At 36.4% G+C, this 13,780-nt stretch overlaps 1 protein-coding gene across 3 annotated transcripts in view; it reads right to left on the bottom strand.

The window, feature by feature from the left end:
- The window catches only part of SNX14 (sorting nexin 14), a 56,252-nt gene that overhangs the window by 29,674 nt on the left and 12,798 nt on the right, over positions 1 to 13,780 (bottom strand). For 2 of the 3 annotated variants that reach the window (XM_065681303.1, XM_065681304.1), the window contains exons 6-15: positions 13,026 to 13,113; positions 9,299 to 9,383; positions 6,965 to 7,121; positions 6,676 to 6,751; positions 5,797 to 5,841; positions 5,623 to 5,703; positions 5,360 to 5,474; positions 3,210 to 3,365; positions 2,795 to 2,919; positions 2,111 to 2,169 (exon numbers count right to left, since the gene is read on the bottom strand). In XM_065681303.1, the coding sequence (XP_065537375.1) occupies positions 2,111 to 2,169; positions 2,795 to 2,919; positions 3,210 to 3,365; positions 5,360 to 5,474; positions 5,623 to 5,703; positions 5,797 to 5,841; positions 6,676 to 6,751; positions 6,965 to 7,121; positions 9,299 to 9,383; positions 13,026 to 13,113 (987 nt within the window). Of the gene's footprint in view, positions 1 to 2,110; positions 2,170 to 2,794; positions 2,920 to 3,209; positions 3,366 to 3,606; positions 3,659 to 5,359; positions 5,475 to 5,622; positions 5,704 to 5,796; positions 5,842 to 6,675; positions 6,752 to 6,964; positions 7,122 to 9,298; positions 9,384 to 13,025; positions 13,114 to 13,780 lie in introns of those variants that run through there. The other variant, XM_065681305.1, reaches the window with a different exon arrangement.

The raw sequence follows: 13,780 nt of genomic DNA, 5'->3' as shown, positions 1-13,780 counted from the left end.
TCCCAGAATATCTTCAGTGTGGCTTCTTCACACTCCAGAAATACCTGGGACTTCTCATGTCCCTTGGGAGTTTTCATAGCACATTATTCGTCCTATCTGTACACAAAAAGCTACAATTATTTTGCACAGCTCAAAGTGATGCAAATGAGAAATTACAGAGATCGTCACTTCTTCCCTACCTTTCTGCTTGTAACTGCTCTGCAGTTTTCTTGTCTTGCAGCAAGTGAAATCTTTCAACAGATTACCCACATAAACATTCCACTGGGATTTTATATCTGCTACTTGATCTGACTTTTTAACCAGCAGTTACAATCCCAGCTCCCATACCAAAGTATCAAAGATACAGAAAATAAAACTCTTTGCATAAAATTCCTATATAATTTCTAATGCTAGACTAGGGGAGAGAAGGCAGGATAAGGTATGTACATATGGATAGCATCTGGAATAATTCCATCTTTTTTTCTTCCCTTGGCAGTGACTCTGTACCACATTTTGAGGGAAATACCAAAGCAACAGACAAACAGGCAAACTACTTGCCTATGACCTCAGACAGGAGGTCTGTTTCATGGAAATAATCACTGAGGCACCACTTCAGGAACATACAGTATCTCGTATCATAAACCAGCATATATAATCAGAGTATTCAAACTGCTCTAAAATGTAAACCAAATACATTTTCAAAATTTGTTTATTTTGTAGCCAGGGATGTATTTCGAAAACTCCAGGTAGAGACTGCCTATAATCTCACTCTTTCTGGTTTGGAAAGCAAAGCACCAGGGAGGTGGCCTTAATCTTTTCATACTTTAACAAGATTTAAGAAGTGTATGACAGGATACTTTCAACCCTTGACATGAATAGCTTGGGAAAGGTACCAGAATGCAGATTTAAAGGTCTGGATGAAACCCTGTAGCCATCTTCAACAGAAGCTGGAGTGTATTTTAAGGTCACCATTCCTGATGGACTACCATAGAGGGGAGAAATGCAGTTTGGTCTATCTGCCTTCTATGCCTCTTTGCTAAGAAACAAGCTGGTCAGCACCAAACTGACCAAAGCCCGAGTCCTGGATCTACAAAAGCTATAAAGACTACATAGTAGATATCACCTATGGTGATATATTAAAGAGAAGGATCATGTAGTTTCTGAAGAATGCTAGCAGGCGAGAAAGGGATCTCACAATAATACACTTCACAGGAGGCTGCAAATCAAAGAGTGCAGCTGCTGCTCCACAATGAAGGCATAAAAAGTTAAATAAATTGCTGTTACTCCTCTAGAAGAGCAATCTAAGATAATAAACACCAGCATTTTCTAAGTACTGTGGATCTTACTTGATACCAAGAAAAAAAGCGTATCCAAATTAAAGACTTTCTCAATGATGTTTTCCTTCTTTTGACTAGACCATAAGGGCAACTCAGTTGGGCTAGTCTGACTGAGCCATCCAGCACAAGAGGAAAGACAAAATTATGAGACCTCAAGCTTACTCAACCCAACCCAACAGTGGAATATCACCCATCCATACCATGGGAGATGATTCTCTTTCTCTACAGGCCCTAAGGAACCTGAAAAGTGGTCTATAAGTACATAGCCCAAATCCAGAAACAAAGCTTCTGACACTATACTTCTGCAATGCATGGGGAAAGCTGGGGGACAGAAAACACACTTGACAGACAATCTTCCTTGTCAGAAAAGGAGATTCCCATTGCATGACCAGGTTGGTTAGATGTAGGGTGCACTGTACATATCCCTGTAAAACCCAAATTCCAAGATCACTCAGCTCTGCACCAACAAAATGGTATTATATAAAGTCAATTAAATCACCACTTTATTTACATGTTATCTTATTCTCAACGTACATTTGTTTTCCCCTCCCCTCTTCAAATGTTGAGGTTTTAATCACATTTTAAGTTCCCGAATGTAAAACACTTCAAAGCAAAGAGACATCTTGTGTAATAATGCTTGTTCCTTCAGTATGTAATTTGTCCATTTAAAAAGTAAGTCAGACCTAAAAATTTAGTCAAATTGGTATCAGGCAGTAGCAAAATTCCTATGGTTTAGTATTTTGATGCTTTTAAGGAAAAACCAAGAAACTACTTAAACATTCTACCATACCCACCTGTTGAACTTTGAATTGCGCGTTGGTGACTCTGCTCCTCTTAAAAGATGTCTGAAGTACTACAAAAGCAAATAAGGTATCAAAGAAAACACCAGACTAACTGAGGCAATGCTACTATGCAATGACATAGCAAAATTCAGGAAACAAACAGAAGTAAAAGGTCAGCTGACCACAATCTAGCAGTTAGAATATTCATCTGAAAAAGGACACACCAAATCTGCAATACATGCTCCCAGGACTATTTATTTTACTTTACACAGTCTTGGGATTAAAAAATTAACATGAAAACAGAAATAAAACTAAAATTAAGCAACAGAACCCATGTCTCCTCCTCATTGGAAAAATCAAGCATTTGAAACATTTTAGCTATTATGGGAAAAATTACTATCAATACTAATTTTCAGAAATACACTTTATTCAGAAGAAAGACAAGTAAGTACCTATTGCTAAGACACATTAATATAATCTGCTCAAATAAATGTGAGAAGTTTAACACTGAACCTGATTTACACACACAAATTCAGACTCACCCCTCTGTTTCAAGAGTTTCCTGTTAGAAGGCTTTAGGCAGCTATCAGTGTGGGGAATTTGATTTTTTTAACTTTCAATCACAGAACAATCATAAATGCTGAGTAAATTGCTTTGAATGACTTTAAGACTACTCTTCAAACCTTTCGCACTTACCTCATCACTGTGACAGAACATAGGAGTGAAAACATTCTCAAGTAGAGAAAGTACATGCTCATAAGCTTCAAAAAGACACCTCATAGTTTGAAGTTTCACAACATCCATATATGGGCCCTCAGCAACTATAAGAGAAAAAAAAAATCACAAACACAAATAAATATATCTATATATAGGCAGATAAAGTTCGATTTTTATCTGGTCTGAATTGTGATTACCTTGCATGCTACTATAAGTCTGACAAAACAGAAATAAACTGACAAAACATGGACTAAGCACAACGTAGCAAGCGGCCAACAACTTTTAAAGCAACGACAAACAAAGACTGGTCATATTTAGATGGATTAATCTTCACTTTAGTTCAGCTTGCTGTTTAAATTCCAGTGCAAATTATTCCTTTCAAATTCAAACTTACTTCTTTGAATCTCTTCCACAATAAAAGGGTCAAATCTAATTTTGTCAATGCTTTCTTCCAAACAGTAAGTTTTGTAAATTTTCTGTACTTCCTCATGAAGAGACATCTTTTCAGTATCTGATAGTTCTGGTCGCAAAATTCGGTCATTGAATTCCTCTGAGAAGGAAAGAAAATGCATTTGTATAGCAACTTGGCAAACAAACAGCATCTTGAAACAACCCATAACCTGTAACAATTACTACTTTACAAATAGTAATTTGTAAAACTTTAAAATTAATAGAAACATAAGACATCTCAGCATCATGTAATAAGGTAACTGCCTTCTTATTAACTGCAATTCAGATTTGTTCATAAAATTACTAAAAATATATTGCAATTAAAACTAATTATTCCTTACCACAGTAAGGATAAATCCATGAAGTTGTTCTTGGCATAAGAATGAACTGGAAGAATGATTTCTCTTTTTTCTTCCTAAACTACAATTTGCAATTTGTCAGTTTTCTTTTAGCATGATTCCCAGTTCATACTAAAACACACACAGAGCCCCAAACAGCCCTTTATATCAGTCATATCCCATTCTGCTATTTCATTCTTAAGACCAAATCCATTAAAAGATATTATTCAAGAACACTAAATTTGAACATACATAGAACTAAATATTTTATTCAGCACAATTATTGAGTAATCCTACTTGATTTATTGGCCCATCCCACTAACAGAATGACTACTGTCCAGAAAGAAGGGAAAATAAGATAGTGTTTAATTAATTTTTCAATTAATACACAAAACCAAATTTCTTCAGAAAAAAATCTACCAAGACCTTTCTGGATTTTTGTGTGTTTTTGTTTGTTGGTTTGGTTGTTTTGTTGTTTGTTTTCCCTTGGAAAGTGCTTCTTATCCTAAGTATTTCTATCAAGTCAAGAGCCACCTATAGTAGACAGTTTGGGTCAGCATAACTTGAGAGAACTGAATCTCATTCTTTGTTTTATAGGCTAACACACAGATTTGCCATCTGTAAGAATGTAAGAAAGGTTTAGAAGGAAGAAAATGCTGAGGTTTGCCCAGAAAAAAAAAGACTGATTGTAGGCAACAGTCACAGTCTGAGCAACTTTCCTGCTAGAGGAAGCAACTCTACAGAACTCCAGAAAGGGCAGCTTAGAACCCCCTGCAGGTACCACCAGCGCTGGACAGGAAGCAACTCTACAGAACTCCAGAAAGGGCAGCTTAGAACCCCCTGCAGGTACCACCAGCGCTGGACAGGTAACCAACTGCTTTGTTGGATTTTTAGTGAGGAAATGAGCTTTTCTGACAGAAAGCCAGCATGTCTGGAATGACTGTGAGTACATAAGGAACACAGAGATTATTTACAATTCTCTTATATGATCATTAGTGACTTATGCAATATTTTATGAGAAAGTCTGTCTAACAATTTCACATCTTGTTGCATGTATGGGCTTGGAATATGAAGACAGGCTCATTATTTCCCATGCAGCATGGAAATACTTGTTTATTAAAAACAAAACATAACATTATTTTAAGTCCGTAACTGACCACTAGTTGACCAAAAAAACTTGAAATAATCACTCTAACTTACACAAACTTCGCAGAAAAACTTGTAATTGGAAAGTAAGCGGCTTTTCAAACAACACATGTGTAAAGGTAAAACCAAATGCATGCTTCGTAACCAAGGTATGGGTTACTGAATAGAAGGTTTCACGACCTCCAGTGTTCCCGTTATGTTTCTGTTATTTACAGAAATCAGAAATTTAGAGCTAAAAGAACACGGGAAACTTTTAGTGATAAACAGGCACTTTATAAATACTTCAGCAACAATGCATCAAAAAAAAGGCAGCCGTACTTCATTTCAATGGCCAGAACATTTTTCTTCTAAGAACACCCTAATTTAAAACATAAAACGTTTAATCAATAAACAGAAATACAATTAAGACCTACAGTCCACACCAACATTAACGTCAAGAATAGCACTCAAGGATCAAGGCATAGTGAAGTAAGTGAACAGAAGTTCTAAAAGGTAATCTCTTGCTTAACAATGCTGTCTAGTTCCGAGGCTGAATATTCACTTGAACTTACAAATTCTTAAATTTTTTAAAGAACATCAAATACTCCTCAGCACACATATGCAACCTTACCTACGGTCAGGCAGAACTGCAGCACGTGGACTGCCCCTTCCTGTTTCAGAAAGTTCATAAACCGAAATAAAAGGTCTTGTTGATCTCTGATCTCCTTTAGCTCCAGTTTCAGTACCTTAGTTGGTTAAAAATGCAGTCAGCCAGTTTTCAGACTTCCAGTGAGTACACAAATAATACAAAAAGTTGAAGGTAAAACATAACCAGCAGGTAAGGTAAAACACTTATTCAAAACAGGAAAGGAAATAAATGTTGCCTTTGCTTACAGATGGTTTTTTATTTCTTGGCTCTGCAAATTTCTGAAGGAAGGGAACCAATGAAGAAGTGGGTTCAGTTGCTTTCTCAGGCTGCAGGCAACAAATTGACAAAAAGACAACTGGCTAAGAAAGCTTCCTAAATGGATGAACAGTTACTATTGCTTTAATTTTGTCCATACTCACTGGACTATCATCAATGAAGATCAGCAGCAAATGGTTGACTGTGTCCTGCAGGAAAGCACAATAAAAAAAAAAATTAAAAAAAAAAAAAAAAGAAAATCAATATTAAACTCAACAAATTAGATTACCATCATTTCCCTATGTTATGCCCAAATTCAAACCTGTGAGTATATAAATACTTAAAAAAAACCCCAAAGCCTGGGAACACGCGCTTTGAGAATCGACCTTCAACAGTCTCCTCAAATAATTGCATCTCAGGGAATTTCTGAAGAGATCTGCATAGAAATGTTCTTTACCCAGTGGAGGAAAGCTTTACAAAGTATTTTTACTGTTAGTGCAGATCTAATGAACTACTAATACTTCCACAGCTACACGACTTTCTACTTGCAGCTAAGTGATACCTTCATAAGTATTGCAATTTTGCCTACTAAAATACATGCATAAATAAAATCAAAGATGGCAGCATTCCATCTTCAGAAATAAGGACAAAAGAAATTATTTCAATACAGCTGCAAAAAAGGCTGGTTTACTCAGCCTGGTATAAAAATACATACAGCTAGAGTTCAAGTAATTGGGCCTTTGTTTAAATGTAGCTACAGCAATTTGAAAGTGCTTAAACTAGCACAGCATTCTCCCATCTTACAGGAACTGTAGTCCTTCATTAAACATCCATTCTTAAGACACCATGCCAATACTTTATTTTAGTCAGTTCAGTCAGTTAAACACTGAAACCAGCTGTCATGAACATACAAAAACATTGGCCACATGAATTTTTTCTTTTACCCAGTCAAAATGCACAGCATTGCACATCGTTTGCTTTACCACAACATACGCAGCAGGAAAACAGTAATATTAAATTATTCCTATGCTCCAAAGTCTTACAGGATCAGCTAAGAAATCCATTGAGGGAAGGAAAACAGAACCAGGCAGAATCTCTCTTATCAGAAGAGCCAGGGATCTAAAAAGGGGAAAAAAAAAAATAATAAAAAATGAGGATTTAACAATACCTTAAAACATTCTACTTTTAAGACCAATCAAAAAAAAAAAAAACTTAGAAGCAGAGGGGTAACAAGGGATGAGGAGCATGACTTTGGAGTTCATTCTTTCACTCCCCAAAACTATGGCATTACGTATACACTTTAAAAAATACCATTCTAAATAACTTCCATACCTGCATTCTGTTGACTTTGGGGGCAAAATATAAGGAAAAAGAAGTTCAGTAAGTTTTCTTAAGTAGTGAAGTTCATCTCTTCGGCTTCTCAAAGCAACATGGAGTTCTGGCCCATATTCTTCTAAAGCAGCCTGCTGCAGAAATTCTGCATTTTTTACTGCAAATAAAAAACAGCATTAGAGTTGTTTCAGCTTTTTCTTGTTGAGAAATAGGAGGCAACTGCTTTTCATTTGAGCTAAAAAATTAGTACTTCTAGTACATATACAACTGCCAAAGGGATACAATGTTGAAACTTTACAAAAGAACCTTGGCTTAGACCCTGAAGCCCAGCTCAGTAAAAATAAAACTACACAGTGAAATAAGAATTCCTAGACCAAACAACTGCATTTTCCAGAATGTTTTCTCATTTATAATTACTGAGGAACTCAACACCTTGATTCTTCTAAAAAACTTCATTGCCCAAAGTGTGCCTCCGCTTGTTTTTTTCTTGACCTTCTTCAGTCTCCCATTTATTTGGCTTCTACCTACTGACTTGCCTACAACACAGTTTGAAATCAATTTAGACTTTTATTCAATCCTGTTACATGTTTCCTGCTTCTGTAAACAGAACACAGCATAAACACACTAGAAATCAAACCAGAACCGGCATGCTGATCTGAAAGAGTGCTCCCTCTTATGAACAGCTGTATGGAGTTGAAAGAATACCTCCTTTATCAGATTAAAAAATATACATATTAAACCCAACAATGTTATATTCCTTCAAATCATTTCCAAAGGCAAGAACTGAACTGTAATAAATCACATCTAGCTGCACTGGCAATCCAGCACAGTTTTGTGCCAAGGAACCACACTAGGCACAGGTCAGGCGCAGAATACATACCTGTTACCTAGAAGGTTAAAGCCTGTTTCCAGCATACTGAATTTAGCACAGAAGCCTGTGAGCTTGTCCTTCACAATCAAGAACCACAAATAGTACCAGATGATACAGGAATGTATACTGCCTGATAAATCTGCCTAGTTGGTATCATTAAAAGCAGAGAGGAGGAATATGCTCTCTGGCAAGGACAGGTAATGAATCATGTAGGTACCTGTGCAAATAGTCAGGAATTACTAAAAGACATAAGAGCAAGAAGAGCAGGAAAAAAGGAAATGCTCCTTAAAGCAATCACTTGAAAAGGATTTTGAAAACAAACAGAAAAGCCTAGGATCAACCAGCAAAGAAAGCACGGTCTGAAAGCTGCCTCTGAACCATGCATTATGATGGCTGCTTTAGCCATGTTTACTAGAAAGCACTACTAAAAGACATTTTCAGCTGCTACATCACATTTATGCCCTCAGAGAACAAGTCTCTTCCTTTAAAATACTGAAGAAAATGGCTACATTTTCAATGATGTACATTTAAAGTACAGTTCTCTGCTGCTAAAGAAAAGAGTTTCCAAAGGAAATACAAAACTTGGCACAAATAGTGCTGCAAGATAATCTAGTATCTTGAAATTGCTGTGCCACAAAAGACATCTAACTTGATCAGACTATGTCTTGTTATTCATGAGATTCATTACCTGCTACTCACAGGACCAATGGCATATATTTATGAACACCAAGCAGGCATTTCGAGGGAAGGGAGGAAAGTTCATGACTCCAGTTAAAGTAAACATCTATGCTTAAAAGTTGAATGAAACCACATTTAGTAGATACAGCACTGTGCAACACAGCCCGTGAAAACAAACAAAAAAAAAAAAATAAAGATAACTATTTTCCTACAGCAAGTGTTCTATTTTCTAAATATTCCTTCAATGTGCAGTTTTAACAGAATTTTTACATTCGGCTTGTGAAGATATATTTATGTGGATAATAATTAAATATGCTAGTGCTCAAAGCCTCTCCATGGCTTGTAAATACAAACCTAACTTTTCAAGATACTTAAAAACTCCACCAACTGCTCACGTTAGCATGAAGATGTGAAATCATTCTAGCTATAAGAGTTACAGTACAAATCCTTTCATCTACAATTGCTCACCTGGAACACAGAGGAAAAACTTTAAGAAGCATTGCTAAATGATCTGAGTTGCTCTGAACAGACAAAAGACACATTCCTGTTTACTATACAGAGAAAGAAATTTAGCATTTTCAATACGGGGAAATGAAAAATCAGTAACTTGGAGATCGTGTGTACCGTAACTTTTTCCCTATTTGTCTTTGCAACCTGCAAATGAAAAAGCAAATGGATGACTCTGTAAAGGGAAAGCAGTGAGAATGAAAAGAGTTAGCAAATATAACAACAAATATACATAAAGAAACATTTTGAAAATGCAGGGTATGAAGTCTTTACATTACCTTTCTGCCTGGCCTTGGCTATCACTTCGATGTGTTTCATTGCTGCCTTGAGCATTTTCTTTGTTACAACAGTTGGAATATCCACCTAAAGAATAGTTTTAAAATAAACCAAGAATTGTTCTAGGGTTGGGTTTTTTTTATTTATTACAGTCAAGTACCAAACATATTAATTTGCTTATATGTCTCCACTCTAACCATAAAATACACCCTTAAGAAACAACCTATGAATTCTCTAGATGATGTGACACTCATTCTGGTCAAAGCATGTAAAATCATTTAGAACTAAATGCCATAAACAATACTGTTAAAACATTTATTGCCAACTTGTTTCCATTAGGATTCTCCCATTGAAACAATTTAGTAATGTAGCTTGATTTCCAAGTCACAGTATATGAAACCTAGTTCTACATGAAGATCTGACCACCGACAAAAGCAAGTTCACTATGCTGTGCTTCTCATACTTGCGTACCTTAACCCTCAATCATGTCCACAAGGACTAAAAGCAAAGTGAACCCCCCCTCTCTTTATGTACCCAGAAAAAAATGTCACAGCTCAGGTGATGGCAGAACCAAAAGAAAAATCTGAGTCAAAACAACTGTTAGTGCCAACAACCATACCATACGATCATAAACTGAATAAAAAGCACATATTTAATCAAGGACCGTATTAACAGAGTCCTGAATTTCTGCTTGCCTTGATGTCTATGAAAATGAAAGGAGAATTATAGAACAATTCAGGCACAAATGGACCTCATGATGTCTTAACCCAACCTCCTGTGTAAAAGCAAGCTCAAATTAAGGTGTGCAGAGCTGTACACACCGCCACGCTGACAATCACCTCCTTACAAGTTAGATGCTCCAGACCCAACCATCTCAGTGGCCCCTTGGTTGAACTTGCTCCCCTCTACCAATGTCTCTCTTGCGATGGGGAGCCCAAAACTGGATACAGTATCCTAGATGCTGCCTAAAAAGCATGAAGTTAAGACAGACAATCACTTTCCTTGATCAACTGGCTCTGCTCCCATTCATACAGACCAGGATGCTGTTGGCATTCTTTGGCACTAGTACACACTGCTGGCTCATATTCAGCTTACTGTCTCATCACGGAACCAGGCTCTTTGCAGCATAGCTTCTCTCCGCAGTCAGTCCCTGACTGTCACTAAGTGACAACCTGTACAGTTTCAAAGGATTCTTCTTTATTAGCTTCAGTAGTTTCCACAGAAGCTTACCTTGAAACTGATTTATACTTGGCATGCCCTTTATTTTAAGCAAGAGCAAAAGATGTTTCAGAGAAGAAATACACAGTTGCAAGTGTTCAGAATTTAAGACCTTGGAACAAGTTTCTTTCTTGTACAGCCTGTCCCTTCTCAATACTAAGTGAAATAATGACTCTAAGTAATGAAACAGAAGCCGGTACAGGGCTACCTACTGCACACCATACAAAGGGAAACGCTTCACTTTGCCTTCAAAAGCCACAACTAACCCACAAATGGCCACAGTAAGGAAAATCCAGACTAGGAAAGAGAGAAGTATTTCATCATATACTGAAGAGCACTTGTTTCTTTGTTCAACAACCCTGCCTCAAAACACTCACCTAGGCAGACTTAAACAGAAAACAAAGGAATTATTTTCACTTAAGTATGTTGCAATTTTAAGTCTTAATTCAAAAGCAGAAGACTCTTTGGCAAGAAAGTATAGATACAACAAAAAAAAGGATAAAAAGAGTTTGGTTTTTTTCTCACACATTCCCAGATTAAAAAAATTCATCTCTATTAGCTAGAACTATTGCTTTGAAGCATTTAGTAATAAATCCAAACCAAAGTACAGCTGTTTGGCAAAGGTATAAGGAACATTTTATTTTGCAATTGGTGATTAATTTCTCCTCAAATGAGGTTATAAGAGACACTGTATCAGAGCTGAAAGGTTATAAAACACTCTGTCATAACCCTTTTCAGCTAACAATTAAAGCTTTAAACTGGGATTCCTAAAATGACAAGAAGTTAGCATTTTATTTACAACTTGCATATGAACTCTGGTTTCTACACACAACATTTTCAGTAGTATATGGATCACAGCTACTACCTGAGCCTGCTTGAATCTATATGTGGGTATGTGCACACACAGAAACACTTGTTCAGCAGGAAAAAAAGGGTATGAGCTGAAAACAAGAGCATAAGACCAGACACCATGCTCCCCTGCAGGGCTGAGCATGCCAAGCTTCAATTGTGTTCCAAACAAAGTTACTATGAGTATCTTTTTGCTTGAGATATTTGTACCACTTCACACAAAAAGACAAAATAAATTACTCTGCAGGATGTATACAAATAAATCTAAACATTTGTAAAGAGAAATTAATTTCTGTGATAATCCTTATTTTGTAGTGCCCCGACAATGCTTAATACTTATACACTCCTTGAGTTTTTGTTGCACACTGTCTACCCAGACAAAGAGAATTTAAGATACTGCATTTAATTCATTACTGTCAAAAGCAGATGTGGTAAATTAACACTCTACTTAAAAATGCTATAGCTGATCTGAGATAACATAATAATACCTTATTATATGATCAATAGAGGAGACATCATCATTTTCAAAATAAACAATGGATCTACGAATGCAACCAACACCTACATGTATTACAACTCCAAATGAAATTTTAAGAGCTTGCTCTGTATTTTCACTTTGAAAGAATTACTTCACTTTCACACCTCTAAATAATGTCTGCGCTACATGGACACTTCCTGATCATCCCCCATGTTCACTTTAGAAAGCAACATGCTTGAGTTAGAGTAAACAAGAAAGTCATCTGGATTTGATATATAACAAGGACAGAATCAGGCTATTAATCACTCACGACAGAGTACATGTACAACTTGCAGCTCAGGAAATATTGCTGTTACTAAGGAAGGGAAAAAAGACACACATTTATGGTAGTTGCTCCAACAGAGGAGCAAGCACTGAATAAATCTGGAAACTGAGCAACTCTTCCTGCTTAGAACAGCCAGAAAGTTAGAAGCAGTTCCTGTAAAACAGGCTTGAAGCACTTGACCGGAAAAGAGAATATATGTGCTAATCTATTAAACACAGGGAATAAAAAATTTGAATGTTTAATCTTCAGAATGTTTCTTAAGAACTACATTAATGTAAGAACCATACCTGTTTTAATTCCTATAGTAAGCTATTCGCTTAATGGCAGTCTATTCTTTATAAACAATTTAAGGACCTTGCCTGAATTTAAAGAAGTCAAGCAAGCGGAAGCTATGAGACAGGTACACTGCTGTTTTCTAGTAGTTCTTTTTCAGTAGTTCTCAAAATCGTTTCCACTTGTATGAAGTCACTAAATCATCCCAAGGTTTAATAATGCCTTGCACTGGTGTAAAGTCCATCTGCAAGAATCACAGAATGGTTTGACAAGGGACCTTCAAAGACCACCCAGTCCAACCCCCTGCTGTGGGCAGGCGCATCTTTACTAGATCAGGTTGCTCAAAGCCATGTCCAACCAGGTGTTGAACACTTCCATTGATATATCTTCAAAGATGTTTTACAACCACGAATAATCTCATGAAGGAGGCAAAAGACATTTCAAAGAAGAAATTTAGACAGAAACTTCCTGTGTTCTCTGTAAGACTGACTTTGGAATCACCACTTAAAAAATAAAGAACTCACTACAAATGAGTATCAGTTATTTCTGATGGAAAACCAGCATTAATACCTTTAAGTCACCTTACCTTGTGTATTCTCCGAACCAATACAGATGCAAAAAATCGCAACGTGCCTCTCAGTTCATCCACTGAGGATTCATCATCGGTAATATTTCTGCAGTGTTGTAAAGCATGTCATGTAAGAAAACAGAATAAAATACATTACACTAATCCAACCACAATACATTTGGCACTACTAAAACTGGACTGAAAACATTCAATGGTGACAGTTCAACTGGTATTAACTGAAATGAAAGCTACCAAGTGTGGGCAGAGAGTAAACAGTCCTCTATTCAAGTACAGTATACAGCATTCCCAATACATTTGTGCACAGAACAATGGCTTAAGAAATATGTCAGTGAATTGGAATTATATACCAATTCCTGTTCTAATATATTGTCTGCATGATTCTGACCAAGTAAAATTTAACTCAGTTTCCACATAAGTGAATGTTTCCTAGCTCAGTAGCATAAAGTGAAACTGAATTAAAATTGACAAAACCTGTGGAATAAGAGTTCTGCAAGCACATATCCCAGACAAGCTAGGCAAAATTGGATTTTCCATACTCATACTACAAGACCTTCTATACTCCAAGATCTAAAATAATTTTCATTTGTTTTAGTACAAATCTGGCTTTCTAAAACTCTTTTATGTGAGTGTTATTATAAAATTGGTTGATCCTCACGTAACTTTTAATGAAATAGGTACATCCTTTGCATTTCAGCTCAGCATCTTCGAATAGAAAACTTTCATGGGTATTTTTTCAACAAATTCTAACACTT

Source organism: Lathamus discolor, chromosome 5 (genome assembly GCF_037157495.1).
Source record: "Lathamus discolor isolate bLatDis1 chromosome 5, bLatDis1.hap1, whole genome shotgun sequence".
Lineage (NCBI taxonomy): Eukaryota > Metazoa > Chordata > Aves > Psittaciformes > Psittacidae > Lathamus > Lathamus discolor.
This window is presented reverse-complemented; position numbering and strand designations above follow the sequence as displayed.